The sequence below is a fragment of the Eucalyptus grandis genome, chromosome 11 (genome assembly GCF_016545825.1).
Source record: "Eucalyptus grandis isolate ANBG69807.140 chromosome 11, ASM1654582v1, whole genome shotgun sequence".
Classification (NCBI taxonomy): domain Eukaryota; kingdom Viridiplantae; phylum Streptophyta; class Magnoliopsida; order Myrtales; family Myrtaceae; genus Eucalyptus; species Eucalyptus grandis.
The window spans coordinates 29,506,265-29,525,476 of record NC_052622.1 but is presented as its reverse complement, the minus strand read 5'-3'; the positions used below and the strand labels follow the sequence as shown (position 1 = coordinate 29,525,476).

Genomic DNA, 19,212 nt, shown 5'->3' with positions numbered 1-19,212 from the left:
AATAGAAGAGAGGAATCGTGGGATTACTCTCGATGCCTCCATCCCTCGACCGAACTGCCACCAAGGGAGAGAAAGTTGATCCAATTAGTCAACATGCAGAAGCAAATGACCTTCCTTCTTCTTCGTAGATGCCCAACCTTGCACCATTCTCAGCGACGACTCCAGCAACTTCCCGAACCAAAACCCTTGCACCGTTCTGGCTGTACTCCACCGTTTGCCACCAACGCCGTGCATCAACTGTCTCATCGCCACCCTCTGCCGCAGCATGACCCGAGAGGCCTCGGCTTGCACCTCACCGCACGCTGTTGTTGCTGTTACCGCTTCTCCTCGGCTCAACTGTAGCTAGTAGCTTGCGGTTCACTTGCCGTCAACGCCGTTGGACTTAAGGCAAGTTGAAGTCTACTAACCTATAGTGTAATCCAATAGTTGTCTGATGAAATGCGTCCTTAGATTAGCACTAATCTGGATTATTTCGCCAAATGGTGAAGTTGGAATTTTGAATGGACGTTGGACTATGTAGTTGAAAGGGGGAAAAAGTGTTGCTTTAGTTGAAGGCAATTCGGACACCTAGGTAGGTGTCGAATTTTATATGTGCAAATTCTGGAAGTCTTACGTGAACTATATTTGAAAGTTCGAAGAATTGCACCGGAACTTGCTGACTTTGTCGATGCATCAATTTCTGTATTTCAAAGAACGTCTATGGAATTAGCACCGGTATTGCCATGGGCGGTGATGTTATAGATGAAGCCAAATATTTGTTTTTAGGGGCTTTTTGGTCTTTTCAATCAAATTTGCTTTTAGGTTAAAAGTGATACCTTTATATTAGCGATGGCAAGACCCTAGCCGCCAAGACGCTAAAAAAGGAAATAGAGAGGCAAGAAAAAGAGAGAAGAAAAAAGTGAGTTTTTTCTTGATGAGTGTTCTCAATCTTTTTGTGCCCTGATCTTGAGAGAAGATCATTGTTGTATTCCAACTTTTTTCAAAGTCTAGTGGATTCGCAGAGTGCCTCTGCGCGGAGACGTAGCTCAAGTTTGAGTGAACTTCGATAACAAATTTTCTAGCGTGTTCATCTGATTCTGTTTTTTTATTACTATATTTTGTCTGGTGAATTGTTTGCAAACGTTATTATTTTGGAATCGACGTACGATTTCGTAACAACTGGTATCAGAGCTTGGGTTGGCTAATCGAGAACATTGAGGGTTTTTCGGTGACGTTCGATTGAAAGCAAACAGTATGGCAGAAGATAAAATCAGAATCGATAAGTTCAATGGAGAGGATTTTGGATGGTGGAAACTACAAATAGAGGATTATCTTTATCAAAAAGATCTCTATGCACCACTTGAGGGTTGGAAACCCGAGATGACAGTGGATCGATAGCGAAGCCGGATGAAAAATTCTTGATCGAAAGGCATTAGGTGCGATCGTCTAGGGTTGACGAAAAAACAGGGTACCACATCGCGAAAGCAAAAACTGCAAAAGAAGTCATGGATATTCTAACGAATATTTATGAGAAGCTGTCCACATCAAATCGGTATTTTTGCTGAAGAAACTGGTTAATATGAAGTTATCGATGGAGGTTACTATGGGCGAAGTCCACCACACGGGTCTGTAATCCGCACGCGACACTTTAAGTGCCATAACTTCAAAACGGTACACTTAAGTGCTTTTTTTTTTCGAGTGGGACACTTAAGTGCCACCTCCGCGACCCTTGCCGAAATCTACGTGGCATATTTTATTATTATTTTTTTTTTTCACATGGCTGAGAACTCAAATCGCATAAAAATTAAAAAAAAAAAAAAAAATTTAAAAATTTAAATTTTAAAAAATATAAAAAATTTAATTTTAAAAATTTTTAAAAATTTTTCTAAAAAAAAAAAAAATTTTAAAAATTTTAAAAAAATTTAAAAATTTAAGAAAAAAGAAAATTTTAAAAAATATTAAAAAATTTAAAAAAAGAAAATTTTAAAAATTTTAATTTTAAAATATTAAAAAATTTTAAAAAAGAAAATTTTAAAAATTTTAATTTTAAAAATTAAAAAAATTAAAAAATAAGAAAATTTTAAAAATTTTAATTTTAAAAAATTAAAAAATTAAAAAATAAGAAAATTTAAAAAATTTTAATTTTAAAAATTTTAAAAATTTAAAAGAAAAGAAAATTTTAAAAATTTTAATTTTAAAAAATTAAAAAAATTTTAAAAATTTTAATTTTGAAAAATTAAAAAATTTTAAAAAATAAGAAAATTTTAAAAATTTTAAAAAATTAAGAAAATTTTAAAAAATTTAAAAATTAAAAAAAAGGGGGGGGGAGGCGGCGGCGGTGGAGGTGGCGGCGGTGGGGAGCCGGTGGCGGCGGCAAGGGAGCCGCCCCGTTCGGCCTCCCACCCCCTTTTTATAATTTTTTATAATTTTAATTTTTTTAATTTGTCTTAATTTTTAAAAAATTTTAAAATTTTCTTAATTTTTTTAAAATTTTTAAAATTTTTAAAATTTTTAAAATTTTTTAAAATTTTTAAAATTTTTAAAATTTTCTTATTTTAAAATTTTTTAAAATTTTCTTATTTTTAAAATTTTTTTAAAATTTTCTTATTTTTAAAATTTTTTAAATTTTTCTTAATTTTTAAAATTTTTAAAATTTTCTTAATTTTTAAAATTTTTCTTAATTTTTTTAAATTTTTAAATTTTTTAAATTTTTTTAAATTTTTTTGAATATTTTAAATCTAATTTAATTAATTTATATACTATTATTTACACGTAGACGCGAAACGGCGTCGTTTTTGCATTTTCTCGCCACATCGGCGTGCAAAACGACGCCGTTTTGGACCGAGTTCGCGGAAAGTCGCCACGTCGGCCATTTGGCCGGATTTTCGCGGAGTGGCACTTAAGTGTCCCATTTTACTCCGATGATGGCACTTAAGTGTACCATTTTAAAGTTATGGCACTTAAGTGTCCCGGCGTGCCAAGTTATGGCACTCCAGGTGTCCTCCTCTCGGTTCTATGGCAGAGCATATTAATAGTTTCATGTAGATCACGGATCAATTAGAATCCGCAGGCATAAATTTAGATATGAAGCTTCAAACTTTATTATTTTTATGCTCTCTTCCAGAAAGCTACAATATCACAGTTAGAGGGGGCAAAATGGGTCATGGACCCATTTTGCACCCATATTTTTCATATACGGGTCAAATATGGGTTAATAGCCCATTACAACTATTAACCCACGTTCGACCCGTTTTTAGTTCAACTTTATATGGGTCGAAAATGGGTCACACTCTCTGACCCATTTTCGACCCATTTTTAAAACCCAAAAAACGTCGAGTCTTCGTCTTCGACCTTCACCTTCGAGTCTTCGAGTCTTCGACCTTCATCTTCGTCAGTGACTCAGTGACCCATTTTCGACCCACCTCCGCCGCTCGCCTCCGAGCGCCTTCAAGCCGCCTCCGCCACTCGCCATCGAGGCTCGCCTCCGCCGCCCCCCTCTGAGGCTCGCCTCCACCGCTCCCTCGAAGGTCAACGAGCTTCGTCACCCACCTCCGCCGCTCACCTCCGCGGCTCACCCACGAAATCGGAGGTGTCCGGGCCGACGCCCTACGGTTCGGCCTCCATGGCGTCAGGAGCAAGATCGTCGGATCTCACCCTCTTGAATCCGCCTACCAATCAGTAACCCCTTTTTTTTTCTCCCTTTCCGTTGGTGCGGGCGGGGGACTTTCTATTCGCTCTTTGTACTGCCCTCTCGTCTCGGGGATGTTGGAATTAAGCGGCATTGGGTTCGCGTCGATGTTGGTATCCTGAATCGTTGCTCATCAAGAAGATGTAGCGACTGATTATCGAGACGAAACGAGGTGTTTTTATCTGTGTGCGTAGCTGGTTTTTTTTATCATCATGACTCAGCATGATTTGATCATCATGACTCGGCAAGTGTGCATTAATTTTTTTTTTTTTGTTTGCTATTCTAACGCAGGCAGTAATTGCGGATGGTAATCCGGTAGTTCCCATATGCAGATGTTATTTGGTTTCTGAAATTCTATTTCCAGTTGCAGTGCCCCTTGAGGCGTCTCCCCGTGGTTGCCCTCTCGGGTCTTTTTGTATTGCTGTTGCCATTGTTGATATTGATATCACTGATTGGCAAGCTATTTCAAAATTCAAAGGTTAGTCATCGGTATCATAAAGCCACAATCTATGTTAGTTTTGTTACCGAGTCAATTCATGGACAAATAGAGCTTTGATTAATATTGACTGTCATTTAAAGGTGGAATTTCCTAAATTAGCAGTGATACTTTCAGAGTAGTTCTAGTTATTTTTGAAGATCAACATTCTAAATATCATTGCTATAGTCAGGAGACTTGTGATTGGACAGTGGTGAAGTTCGTTGTTTATCTCCTGAAATAATAAATCTGTAGTGGTTGTTGCTTGTGGAAGAATTTCTCCGAGTAGTTATCCATAATCTTCTTTGGCTTATCTGAAAATGGGAGCCATTATTAGACATATGCTACTAATTTGTGAAGAAGAAACATCATCTCATATGTATTCTACCAAATCAGTAAATGTTTTTGACAGTCGACATTTTTTTTGGCATATTTGCCACTTGAGAAAGAGGTTGTGTTATGAGTCTGTTCCTTTGTTCTCGACCTTGCAGTCGTGGGAAGTAATAACATGTTAACCTTTATGGGAGAAGTTCTCTTTTGCTTTTTTATTTTGTGGGTTTTGGGTTTGGTTGTTCCTAAAAGATCTGAAAGGCACTATCTTCTTGTGATATTGTAATACCCTGAATATGCATTTCACAAGGCTAGGGCTTCTGCAAACCTGATGCCATATGATTGAGATAGCAGCTTCTGTTTTTCTAAAACAAAGTTGAATTGTGCATCTTGAGTCCACAAGTACAAGAACAGTTCTCTGCATTGTTGCAATGCTTGTCGTGATTCTGCATTGAAGACTTTAAATCATATGCTATTGGTTTAGTAGCCATGTGAAGGGAAGCTTAGACTGCAATGAATTTACTGTTTCATAGTCATATAATCAGATTGAGTTTGTTTTTCAAAGCTTTATCTTTATTTTTTTGGGTTCTCTTGGCAATCTTTCATTTCCTGCATTGATGCTGTTCAATGTCATATTTGTCACTCGGCTGAGTTGGAGATTTTTATGTTGTTGTCTGGATCTTAGCCTATGGTTTATGGATTTTCCGTTTGTGACAATCTTCAAGATGATGTCTCTTGTTCTTGCCTGAATTTGCCTTTGAACCAAGTCTTTTGTTGCACTTGCCTGAAGCTAGCTTACTCTTTTTCTCTTATGTGGCCAACCATTCATTTTTTACCAAGGCGTGTTTTCCCTCCCACTGTTTATGACGTATTCCCCCTTATTTTGCAGGCCCTAGTCTGTCAGCAGCCACTAAGGAGATTCCCCAAGAGGAGATTCTTTGCTGGTTTAGTTTTTTGTTGTAATTGAAGGTGGATAAAGCAGGGGCGACTGTGCTGTTTGAGGATCCAACAAAGGGGAGCAACAATGTGGGAGTGGTGGTGAGTCCAGTTCGTCTTGCCAGCCTTGGCAAATTCGGGAGTCCTCAATTTGTCGCGGACAAGCTCATACGAGCTGAAAAGCGCAAAGTAGGTGCTGCTTCAATTGATTGCTTGGTTTTGAATGTGGAATGTCCTAACAGTACTGCATCTTAAGCCTCTTATGTTTTGGGGCAATCGATTATTTGGTAGATAATTTGGTTCTTGGTAGAGTTGCTGAGAATTGTGTCTTGGAGCTATCTTATTGAGGGGAAACATTGAAGTGAAGTATCTTTCTGCAGTGCTGAAGAATTATTCCTTCGTATGGTCACCATACGAATTTCTTACTCAAAAGGCTGGAAATGTTAGCTTCATATCTTAATCAAGATGATGAACTCATTTGTGAGTAAATAATTTGACCTCAATAGTATGCTTTAGAAGCATGTGTATAGTCTAATTCTTCATAAATATTTCAATTTATAGGTTTTTTTAACAATTTTTATTTTATTTACTATTTTTTAATTTAATTTGAGGTTTTTATCCAATTAGCATATAGCTTAAAGTGAGCGCGGGTTTTTTTTTTTTTTTTTAGAATATTAGTAAGTTTTAGCAATATGGGTCGGGTCGGGTATGGGTCGGATATGGGTCGGGTTGGGTATGGGTCATTATATTTACATTATAAGAATATGGGTCAAAACGGGTTAAATGGGTCGAATATGGGTTGACCCATTTTCGACCCGACCCATACCCGACCCAACCCACCCATTTGCCACCTCTAATCACAGTGCAGGGAATTTCGAGCACCATGAAGGATGATTTAACTCTTGATGATGCTGTGAGTAGTATCATGGATGAAGAGATGTGAAGGAAAGTCTCAGGTGGAGATAATTTTTCTGCATCTACATCTTCAACGGCACTTGCAATGGAGAACCGTGGAAGAAGTAAAAGTAGAGGAAAATTCAGCGGGTGTGGCAGATCACAATCAAGGGGTAAGAGACAGGTTGCAAAAGATGAGTGTTGGTTTTGTCACAAAACTGGACATTGGAGGTTCCAGTGTGAATCCTACAAAAAAAAGCAACAAGATGAGAATCAAGGAGCTAATGTGGTTAGCGATGAATCTTTGCTAGATAACTTGTGTTTATTTGTAGGGTTTGACTTAGTGACAGATAAATGGTTTATTGATTCCGGTGCTTCTTTTCATTGCACCTCGCAAAGAGACATATTTGATGATTATGCCGGTGGAGATTTCGGACAAGTGGTTGTGGAAAACGGCCACATGTGTCCCATTGTTGGGAAATGAACTGTGACTGTGAACATCTCAGGTGGAGGACGTCTAGTTTTGCGTGAAACTAGGCATATTCCGGAATAAAAGAAAAATCTGATTTCAACCAGTAAACTTGACCAAGAAGGTTTGGTAATAACCTTTGGCTGCGAAGAGTGGAAGATAACTTCAGGGGTAAGAGTAGTAGCAAAGGGAAAGCGTACAAGTACACTTTACCTTCTTCAAGGAGACAATATTAGTGATATGATTGCAACTACAATGGCTACAGGTAATTTGTCTACTCTTTGGCATTATTGCTTGGGACATCTTGGTGAAAAATGTGTGAAGCAATTACACTCGAGGAAATTACTTCCAGGTTTGCAAAAAGTTGAGTTAGATTTTTGTGAGAGTTGCATTTATGGAAAATAGAAAGCTATTAGTTTTCAATTGAATGGGGAGTGCGGGACACCTGGAGTCTTACCATAACTTGGCACGCCCGACACTTAAGTCTTATAACTTTAAAATGGTACACATAAGTGCCATCATCGGAGTAAAATAGGACACTTAAGTGCCACTCCGGCAAAAATCCGGCCAAATGGCTGACGTGGCGACTTTCCGGCGAGCTCGGTCCCAAACGGCGTCGTTTTGCACGCCGACGTGGCGGAGAAAATGCAAAACGACGCCGTTTCGCGTCTACGTGTAAATAATAGTATATAAATTAATTAAATTAGATTTAAAATATTCAAAAATTTAAAAAAAATAAGAAAAATTTAAAAAAATTTTAAAAATTAAGAAAAATTTAAAAAATTAAGAAAAATTTTAAAAATTAAGAAAAATTTAAAAATTAAGAAAATTTAAAAAATTTAAAAAAAAAATTAAGAAAAATTTTTAAAATGTTAAAATTTTTAAAATTTTAAAAAATAAGAAAAATTTAAAAAATTTAAAAAATTAAGAAAATTTTAAAAATTTTAAAAAATTTTAAAAAATTTAAAAATTTTAAAAAATTAAGAAAATTTTAAAAAAAATTTAAAAAATTAAGAAAATTTAATTTTTTTAAATTAAGAAAATTTTAATTTTTTTAATTTAAGAAAATTTTAAAATTTTTAAAAATTTTAAAATTTTTAAAAAAATTAAAATTAAAAAAATTATAAAAAAGTGGGGAGTGGGAGGCCGAACGGGCGGCTCCATTGCCGCCACCGCCGGCTCCCTCACCGCCGCCACCTCCGCCGCCGCCGCCTCCCCCACCCCCTTTTTTTAATTTTTTAATTTTTTTAAATTTTCTTATTATTATTTTTAAATTTTTTAAATTTTATTATTTTCTTAAATTTTTTAATTTTTTAAAAAAATTTTAAAATTAAAATTTTTAAAATTTTCTTTTTTTTTTTTTTAAATTTTTTTAATTTTTTAAAATTAAAATTTTTAAAATTTTCTTTTTTAAAATTTTTTTAAAATTTTTAAAATTAAAATTTTTAAAATTTTCTTATTTTTTTAAATTTTTTAATTTTTTAAAATTAAAATTTTTAAAATTTTCTTTTTTAAAAAAATTTTTAAAATTTTTTAAAATTAAAATTTTTAAAATTTTTAAAATTAAAATTTTTAAAATTTTCTTATTTTTTAAAATTTTTAATTTTTTAAAATTAAAATTTTTTAATTTTTAAAATTAAAATGTTTAAAATTTTCTTTTTTAAAAAAAGTTTTAAAATTTTTAAAATTAAAACTTTTAATTTTTTTTTTAATTGTTTTTTAATTTTTATGCGATTTGGAGCTCCGTGAGCCACGTAGGCAAAAAATAATAATAAAATATTGCCACGTAGGATTTCCGGCAAAGGGTCGCGGAGGTGGCACTTAAGTGTCTCACTCGAAAAAAAAAAAAGTGGCGACTTAAGTGTACCGTTTTGAAGTTATGGCGACTTAGGAGTGTCGGCGTCTTGATTATGGCTGCACTTGTGGTGTACTTCTGCCATTGAATGGGTGATAAAAGAAAGGCCAAAAGCTAGAGTTGGTTCATACTGATGTATGGAGACCTGCTCAGGAACTCTCTTATGGTAGTAAGAGATATTTTGTCACATTCATTGATGATGGGACAAGGAAGACTTGGGTCTATGCTCTTAGAGAAAAATCGGAAGTATTCAGGATGTTCAGAATGTGGAAGACTATGGTAGAAAAAGAAACATGTTATCAGATTAAAGCTATGAAATCTGATAATGGTGGTGAATACACAAGTAAGGAATTTGCAGAATATCTGAGTCGAGAAGGCATACATGGACTAAAGACTGTTCCTAGAACTTCTCAAGAGAACGGTGTAGCTGAAAGAATGAACAGGACTATTCTAGAATATGCGAGATGCATGAGACTACACGCGGGTCTCCTGCTACACTTATGGGCTGCCACAGTTGATGCAGCTATTTATCTTATCAATAGAAGTCCATCTAGTGCGTTAGATGAAGAAATACCACAAGAACGGTGGTCTGGTAAAAATATTAATTTTTCTCATCTAAAGGTGTTTGGTTGTATTGCATATGCTTTGATTAACAGGGATGATAGAAAAAAACTTGATGTTAAGTCCCAGAAGTGCGTCTTTATCGGATACGGTGGTGACGAGTATGGCTATAGGCTTTGGGATTATGAGAATAACAAAGTCATCCGCATTCGCAATGTGGTATTCCATGAAGAAAAGATGTATAAGGATCATTAGACAGAGACAAAGCATGAGAAGATAGTACAATTAGAATATGTTGAATTAGACATAATGCCTGTGAAGATGTTTCCAGTAGATTGAAGTTCACCTGAAAGAGAGGTTTAAGATGAGCCTATTATCAGTGAAGAGGTAGTTCAAGAGGAACACAGTGATTCGGAGCAAACGAACGACCCTAAAGTACCTATCTTGAGAAGGTCTACATGTGTGAAAAAGCCAAAGGTAATTTTTTATCCATCAGCTAATACTGTTCTAAGCCATGTCTTATATACAAATTCAGGAGAACCAGATACTTACGATGAGGTAAAGACAGACACATCTCGCTTGCAGTGGGAGTGTGCTATGAAAGACAAGATGAGCTCGTTATTTCAGAACAAAACTTGGGAGTTAACCAAGTTGCCCACAGGTAAAAAAGCTTTATTAAACAAATGGGTGTACAGGGTTAAGAATGAAGTAGATGGTAGTATTAGATACAAGGCGAGACTTGTAGTCAAGGGTTTTTCTCAAAAAGAAGGGATCGACTACTCCGAGATATTTTCACCTGTAGTGAAAATGACATCAATTAGAGTTTTGTTGAGTATAGTTGCAGTGGAGGATTTTCATCTTGAGCAGTTAGAAGTAAAAACAACGTTTTTACACGGTGACTTAGATGAAGAACTATACATGGCACAACCTAAAGGTTTTGAAATCAAAGGTAAGGAGCACATGGTATGTCGCTTGAAGAAAAGCTTGTATGGCTTGAAACAAGCTCCGCAACAATGGTACCTAAAATTTGATGGTTTCATGAATGAAAAAGGATTTGCACACTGTGAATCTAATCATTGTGTTTATTTTCGCAAGTATGATGATAGTGACATTGTGTATCTCTCTTTATATGTGGATGACATGCTAGTGGCTAGTTCTAATATAAAGAGAATCGTAGAAGTGAAGAAGATGTTATCATCACAGTTTGCTATGAAAGACTTGGGAGAGGCCAAGAATATTTTAGGCATGAAAATAATTAGGGATAGGAAAAATAAGAAATTATGGTTGTCGTAGGAAGACTATATGAATAAGGTGTTAAAGAGATTTAACATGGATAAGGCAAAACCGGTTGCAACTCCTCTAGCGAGTCACTTCAAACTTTCCAAGGATATGTGTCCAAGTACTCAGGCTTTGAAAGATGAGATGGCGGTAGTTCCATATGCATCAGCAGTGGGGAGTTTGATGTATGCCATGGTGAGCACGAGACCAGACATTGTACATGCAGTGGGAGTTGTGAGTTGATATATGCAGAACCCAGGTAGAGAGTATTGGAATGCAGTAAAATGGATATTGAGATATCTAGCAGGTACTTCCAATTACTTACTTTGTTATGGTGGTACATCTCTAGAGTTGCATGGTTATGTAAATGTAGATCATTTTGGTGATCAAGATAGTGGTAAGAGTACCACTGGATATATTTGTACAGTTGCAGGTACACAACTACAAAAAGTAGTGGCTTTATCGATGATAGAGGCATAATAAGTGGCGATCACAGAATCCTCTAAGGAAATCATGTGGTTACAAGATTATATGGAGGAGTTACATCAAAAATAGCCAGTCAGTACACTTTGGAGTGATAGTCAAAGTGCAGTGCACTTAGCAAAGAATGCAGCTTATCACTCAAGGACTAGACATATCAAGAAACGTTATCACTTTATCAGGTCAGCATTGAAAGATAATGAGTTAAAGCTACAGAAGATTGATGGCTCGAAAAATCCAGCTGACATGATGACCAAGGTAGTAGACAGAGAGAAACATATTTTCTATACTACTACCATTGGTATTACTCCATGTTGATTGATGAGGAGTATCGTAGAGGCACAAGTTTTTTAACTACTATTTTTTGAAGAAGATGGATGCAAAGTTACTTGGTACTTAGGTATATTTGTCTTCAAGTAGGAGATTGTTATAGATGAAGCCAAATATTTATTTTTAGGGGCTTTTTTGTTTTTTCTATCATATTTGCTTTTAGGTTAAAAGTGATACCTTTATATTAGCGATGGCAAGACCCTAGCCGTCAAGACGCTAAAAAAGGAAATAGAGAGGCAAGAAAAAGAGAGAAGAAAAAAGTGAGTTTTTTCTTGATGAGAGTTCTCAATCTCTTTGTGCCCCGATCTTGAGAGAAGGTCATCGTTGTATTCCAACTTTTTTCAAAGTCTAGTGGATTCGCAGAGGGCCTCTGCGTGGAGACGTAGCCTAGGTTTGGGTGAACTTCGATAACAAATTTTCTGGTGTGTTCATCTGATTCTATTTTTTTATTACTATATTCTGTCTGGTGAATTGTTTGCAAACGTTATTTTTTTGGAATCAATGTACGATTTCATAACAGGTGGTAAATTTATAAGGTTTGAATTTATAAACGATTTCAAAACCTTTGAACCAGATTTTTTGGATTGTGGACTGCAAATTTTCTGACTTGATATTTCTAAAATTATTAGAAGTTTTGTACATACCTATATCTACTAGCGGTCCATGTGAATACACATATTAAGTTCGTACAAGTGTATTTCCAAAGTTCTTGCAATTAGACCATGAAAAGTTAAATCTTGATGGAGTTAGTATAAAGCTCCGAGTTTCATAAATTACTTTCAATAATGTGAGTTGGACCTATTTCAAGGATTTGCCTATACTAAAGATTATTTCTCGATTCGAGAATTTTGGAAAGTAACTTGTTTCTATGAAGTCACCCTGTTGAAAGGTTTTTGTTTAAATTTCCGAATTGGAGTTTTCGAAATTGAAGCAAGTATTGTATTATTGATGTCAGCATGCATTGATTTTGAATCTTGAGATTGCTACACCTTGGTTGGTGTGTGTTATTGCTGCCGTCGGACCCTCAAGTCAATGAAGCCCCGAGAGACGGGTTGCTTAGAGGATCGTAGTGGCGATGCCTCTAGATGCCTAGGGACTGGTGAGCCCTAGAGGTTCCCCGGGAGTGTTGGGATGCCTGGATGTATGACAATACATGTTTCCGGAGGGTAGGGGCAACCATTGACATGGCGAGCCCTAGCGATTCCTCGTGATGCTAGGTGAGGTGCGAGATGTCTAGAGGTGTAACGTAACGCGCTTTGGATGCTTGGTGACTGAAATATGGAACCGGAGGCTTTCGTGACGCCAAGTTGGGTGCGAATGCCTGGAGGGACGCAAACGTTGGTCCTCTGGGAGATAGTGATAGTGAATCAAAAAGCTGTTGAGTTTTAAAGTTGATTTTTTCTGCTAAGTTACATCATTTTGATAGTTGTGCCTGATTATGGGACAAAATTGCGTGGCATGATATGAGACGTGTCATAACGATTTGGCTTTATAATCGGGATCCATATAATTGAAATGATGTGTTATGATTTTTAAACTGCGCTTGCCATTTCGTTGGAAAACTCTACTGATTTAATGCATACCTATTCTTCCAGACTTTATGTTTTGTGTATTTATCATGAAATCAGATGATGATGGTCCTACATAATATAGTTTAGTAGATCTTTAGCTGCTGAGTGGTTGTACTCAACCCTTGTGGGAACTAACATATTTCAGAGTAAGGAAAATGCCACTGCTGCCCGCACCTATGGGATCCTGATCGACTTGTAGTGGGAGCAGTCGGAATACCAAGATCCTGATGTGCGGGGACTGATTTACATATGAGTGAGGGTGATTATGATGTTCAACACCGATCTTCCCTCAGACCCTGTACTTCAGGAGTATGTCATCTTATTCGTTCGTAGGAATGGACAAGTTCTAGGGCCATTGCCACTGCCACCAGAAGACAACAACGAGGGGTCAAGTGGTTGGGAGTGATTGCGAGGGTGAGGACAGCAGAGAGAGAGAATTTTTGGATGCCGACACTGAAGGATGGACTCTATGTAAATGGTTGTTGAAGATGTCGGTTAACTTTTGAAGTATCGCCGAGTATAGGAAACTACGGCTTTTTGGATGTACCAACAAACAATGTCCATCTAGTAGATATGTGTAAATAAAAGTGTCCGGCTATTATCTATAAACATGTTTAGTGTGTGCATAATTTCTGAGTATAGGAAAGGGGAGTTGTTGGATAAGCTTCCGCCATATATATACATTGCGTAGGGACCAATGAAGTATGTGATAGAATCCCCACATGGACTCCTTGAAGTCCATCGATCTGAAAAAGAAGGACATCTAGGATAAGGAAGATAAGAAGTGTGGCAACCCTAACGGATCGGGGGCCGTCGGGGGGCGTCACAGCATATCCCCAACGTCTTATGGCTAATTATATCGGAAAAAAAAAAGAAAATGAAAAAAAAGAGGAGAAAAATATAAGTCTTAAAACTTATCATAGAAGTACAATCAAGTTCTAAAATCAACAAATTGTGCAATCAATAACTAAAACTTATCAAGAAAAGGACGTCATAAGTGCCATAACATTCGTACAATGCTCGCTTGAGTGTCAATTTATTTTTATCATCTGAATATCATAACTTATGTACGATATTCACTTGAATGTTATGTAACTTTTCAATCATTCATTTGAATGGCATAACTTTTTAAAAACGTTCACCATAAGTGCTACCTTACGTTGGATTTCCGCTACTTGGGTGAACGTCTAAAAAAAAAATTGGTACTTAAATGATCAATTAAAAATTATGGCACTCAAGTGATTTTTTTTTTTTTTTTTTTTTTTTTGAGGTTATTGCATTTAAGTGATAAAAAAAGAAAAGATTATGGCACTAAAGTAAGTTCGGCGCAAAAATTATAACAGTTACTTGTCAAATAAGTGCAAAGAAGAAACTCCGTTTAACTCATTTGTCTTTTTGTGTTTGAAACTCATATTTTTTAAACGTGAGTCGTGACTATTTATTGAGATTCATCAAGAGAATTAAACAAATCCAAAATGTTAAAGAATGCCCGTATTGAACACAGACTTGTTTGCGAGCCGCTTGTCTTGCAAGATGAAGATACATTAGGTATCTTAAGCTCATCCATACAACACACTCCAAGAAAATTTAGAATAGTCACGACGAGTTGTGATCCGTCTATTATGTAGAGAACCTCAAATGCATGCGCCAAGGTTCACGAAAGAGACAAGTATAGCAGGTCTCTCTGGAAATCATTAAAAATTTAGACTAATCATTTTGAAGGAATTACGAGCCATACATAAACTATGAATAGGATTTGCACCCAGGCAAGCAAAGTACAACTTACTAGTTCTAAAATATCAGGCGTTCCATTCACAATCTGATTTATGAAAAACCGAGTGAAAAAGATTGACCGTTTTACCGACTCTACTTGAAATGTTAACTATCACTGAGACTCACGCCCCGATCAGTTCTCGCCTCATGTGACTATTCCGAATATTGTTTTGGGTGTTTGGCTTAAGTGAGATTAATCGGGTCGCCACAAGCTGTGCCAAGATGATAACTGGAGGAAGAGAAGACCACGACCACCATAATATGTGCTTCGCAGTGTAGCAATGGCATGGCAAGTTTGCTCATGAAATGATGAGGTAGCACGTGGCCTGTTCAGTCTGTTGGTGAATAGTATTTAGATAATACAAAGGAAGTATATACAAGAAAAATTACCGAGTGAATTTAAAATCTTTTATACGGATACGAATTTAGTTATTAAAAAAAAAAGATTTCAAATTTACACATATAATTCTAAAACTTTGAGGGAAATTCGAATGTAGTTTTTTCAGTCGATTGCTATCGGAAAACACTTACGTGTTAGTTCACGTAAGGTGTCGTTTCGACCAAAGCTGCCCACATCGGCTCATCACATGGGACAACCGGCGATGATTAGACGACACGTTGACAATTTCCGGGTATTAATCGACCGAGAGGATTATGGATTGCCTTGGTTAAAATTAAAAAGTTTAAAACTAAATTGATATCGGCGCAATAGGATTAAAACTAATTTAGTAAATATCCTCAGCATATGCCAATCGCGCGGTTCAAGTGAAATTACGCTTTTCAAGAGCACACCAGTACTGTTGATCTTATGGCTCTACAATGATCTTGCCAGTGGCGCAACCGCTGATAGACTTAGCCCAGGCATCTTCAACTTTGCTCAAAGGACACTTGGAGTCGACGAAGGTCTTGAGCTTCCCTTCCTTAACCAACTTAACCAAAATTTCCAGATTCTTGCCCTTGGGCGATAATACCATCGGCACGAGCAGCTTCTTGGAGAAGGTGAGCTTCTGGAGAGAGTAAGTCATCATGGCCTTGAGGCCCGCGCTGAGGTCTATCACCTTGCCACGGGCGCTCAAGTTCGGCTCGAAAACCGACCAAGGGAACCCGAGCGCGCAGTGGATCACGAAGTCGTACTTCTTGCCGGAGGGGCTCTTCAAGGCGGCTCCCTCTGGGGTCCTGTAGTCGAGGACCTCGTCGGCGCCGAGGCTCTTCACCAAGTCGACGTTGCGAGCCCCGCAAGTCGCGGTCACGTGCGTGTTTCCTAACTTGGCGAGTTGGACCGTGTAATGGCCGACGCCACCAGAGGCGGCGGTGACCAGGATGTTCTTCAGCGGTCCGCTACCATCAAGCTTTAGCCCCGCAACTTGGGTGAGGGCCTGGAGTGCAGTGAGGCCGGCTACGGGTAACCCTGCCCCGTCCGGTGCTGATACTTCAGGTGGCCTCGCCACCGTTTGGCTCTCCTTTGCGATGGCGAACTCGGCGAATCCACCTCCTGTCTGTCAGGTAATCAAATGAAGGCCGAGAATTACGTAACATCAGCCGGTCTGAACTAGCGCGTACGAGTTCACTATAGAAAAGTCGATTCTAAATTGAGTCAGTGATCCGCCATCATAGCAAGTAGCAACATCCAACACCATTCAAAGATAAAATGCAAGACGTGAAGGTGAGCATTACCATGGGATTGAGGACGGCAACGACTTTGTCGCCTGGTTTAAATTTCTGGACTGCTGGTCCGACCTTAACAACCTCTCCTGTTACATCGTTGGCTGTGAAATGAAGGTAAAGAGACCAAAGGTACCAAGTTACACTTAAAATTCTGTACATAGGGTTTGACAAGATAAACATGCCTATCTCCAAATCATTCCCACTAACACCACGGAACACGGTGTCCTGCCCTTGAGACCATACCAAACCCACAGGCATTCCCATGCGCTCGCACAAACCAGAAGCAACCGAACAACATTGCAATCACGCGTCCTTTGAGATGGCTCGAACCCATGGGTTAGATTAGGGAGAAGATGGACGACAGACACGAATGCGAGCATTATGTAATTATACTGACTATATTGCCGACGCAAGCAAATATGAACAATCTTTAAAGAAATAACTCTTCGCCCAGAGATCCATACGTTGTGAAAAACCGTCAATTCTTCTCAACAAGGAGGGAAAAAAGCAAATTTCGGGGTTCAACCCAATACCTGGTATCATAGGGAATTTGCGAGGAAGAAATGGTTTCAGCTGTCCTTGCTGCACTTTCCAATCGTAAGGATTTATACCGATTGCTTCTAGTTTCACCAAAACCTCATCCTTTTTAGGTGCGGGAACCGGGATATTGACATGCTGCAAGAAGCGCAAAGAACTGGTAAACGCGGTACGTGATGCATATCAAAACCCAAATAATCGGCAACCCAAACCACTCAACAGATATCCACACAAAGAAGAACAGAGGAGTCGTGCATGACATCAATCAGATTCTATTATTAATACTGGTCAGCTCACGAAAGAACAGAAAAATAAAGAGATCAATTAACTTGAAAAAGAACAGCTTTTCCACCGTTTGACAATACCCAAATTCCAGACTATACGCAGTCTATGGAGACACGCGCTAAGCCTACGTGTACTGAGACAGAACACTTGAGGGGTCTTAACATTAACTCACAAAAGTAGATCTAACGTATATAAGCATGATTCCACTTCTATCCCTGGATTCTACCGGTCTTCTTCTGGCAAAGGAGCAGATCGAATTCAGAATTCACACTTCAAATTATTAGACAGATGTTCCTATCATATACGTCCTTCGTTAAGTATCTCATAATTTACCACCCCACAGAAAAAGTTATCTTATGATTCACCAATGATTTTTCTCAACGCCGACAACCAAAACTGAAATCGGGTCCAGTCACACAGGACAAAGAAACGAGAAAAGGAAATGCTTGGCCGGAAAAGGACCAAGAAGATGCAAACGTTATTCTCAAAAGCTCAATAAGGAAAGCAGATAAACCGTAAAGCCGATCAAAAGCAGGAAAGGCTCTGTTCGCTCTTGCATTAGGAGAATGTTCTGTAACGAAGATCTCTGTTCCCACCGAACTAAAATTCCCATAACTAGCATTCCAGAACAGTGAACAGCTTCTTCCTCTGTTTATTTTGGAGTAGGAAAATCTAAAAGCAAGAAAGGCTCCATTGCCAGCCCAAGGCGTCCGAGAACACTAGAACATAGTTTGTCAACTACAAATTTCGTTACTCGGCTCATATACCGGTCTGGTGCTAGTTTCGTAATGCACATATGTGGGTGCGCGTGTGAATAACGAGATGATCGAGAGAGCCGAAACATTTGCACCTTCAAGCCGGCGGCTCCACCACCATAACCCTCGTACCAAACTGCATGCATCGTCGGCTTTTCCTCCACCTTTGCCTATCCCGAAAAGCTCACCAGATTGCGCGAAAAGCTAAAGATCGGGGGAGAACGAGAGGTGGAAGAAGCTTCTTCGCTGGATGTGCTTTCTCGGGGACGAGACGAAAATGGGGCACGTCCCTTCATAGGCGAACACTTATAAATAGCCGTTGATTTGAATGTCTCTTTACGTCGCGGGAACGGGAAGCATTGCAACGGTACTTGGAACTTCTTCGTTGTCGAGATCAATAATTCAGTACAGCATCTCATTCGGCACATCAAACTTTCTCTAGTAGGTACTAGGGAGTGCGACCCTTGCGCTTCTCAGGCACAATTGGTCCACCACACTCTGCTCGATAGAGAGGGAGAGATTCTGGTGGGCCGAAGCCTACTTCGTCGAGTCTCTATCGTTCGTCAGAATCCTTACGAGGCGAGACAGCCTTGCCATATTGACTCTGCATGATCTGATCGTTTTCAAGATACGAAAGGGATGAGAAAGGTCTATCGACACTGGAAAACTTGCAGTTTGGGGTTGTTGAATTGCTGATAAAATGAAACCTGCCACTACTCTACGGCGTAGACCAAGAGGAGATTACCCAAAAAAAAGTAATAAATTTATTGTAATTATGCAAATTCAATTTTAAATTTTTAAATTTGACCAATTTAATCATAAACTTATATTACGTATGTGAGTCTATTCTTCAATCTTTTGACGATTTATTAATTCGGTCATTTCAACTAATCTTGACTAGAAATCGTTGACATAACTAAACCGTCGCATCACTGATTTCTTTTTTAAATTTTTATTATTTTGTATTATTTTCTTCTTTTTTCCCCCAAACTAGCATCAAGGCCCTCAATAGCCTTTTGGGAAAGAAGAAAAATTACAAATAAAAACTAGAAAAGTTTTAAAAATTTAAAAATTGGCAAATAATCAAAGTTGGCACAATTGAAAGATTTTGGACTGAATTGACAATAATACAATAAGTTTTTTTTGACTAAATTGGCCAATATGATAGATTTAAAACTAAATTGGCACAAGTACAATAGCTTTGAAACTTTTTTGATAATTTTCCTTGAAAGTGAACATTAATACTCATATGAATGCACCATTAAGCTGGGTTTGCATTGCAAATGGCTCGACTCCACGAAATTGTGAAATAGTCAGGAGAATAGTGTACTTATAGTCGATCGTCTACTTT

The 19,212-nt window shown here is 37.8% G+C and overlaps 1 protein-coding gene and 1 long non-coding RNA gene across 2 annotated transcripts; one reads left to right on the top strand and one right to left on the bottom strand.

The window, feature by feature from the left end:
* The first annotated feature begins 3,462 nt into the window (after positions 1-3,462).
* LOC104448189 lies at positions 3,463-5,897 on the top strand. The gene is made up of 3 exons (XR_726196.3): positions 3,463-3,853; positions 3,959-4,145; positions 5,362-5,897. It is a non-coding gene; the product is annotated as an uncharacterized LOC104448189 (long non-coding RNA).
* Positions 5,898-15,333: 9,436 nt separating this feature from the next.
* LOC104425698 (chloroplast envelope quinone oxidoreductase homolog) lies at positions 15,334-18,176 on the bottom strand. The gene is made up of 4 exons (XM_010038469.3): positions 17,957-18,176; positions 16,818-16,959; positions 16,294-16,385; positions 15,334-16,115 (listed from the first exon to the last, which is right to left on the bottom strand). Exons 1-4 carry the CDS (start codon positions 18,005-18,007, stop codon positions 15,426-15,428), a joined length of 975 nt encoding a protein of 324 aa, XP_010036771.2. The 5' UTR covers positions 18,008-18,176; the 3' UTR covers positions 15,334-15,425.
* Between the last annotated feature and the right edge of the window lie 1,036 nt (positions 18,177-19,212).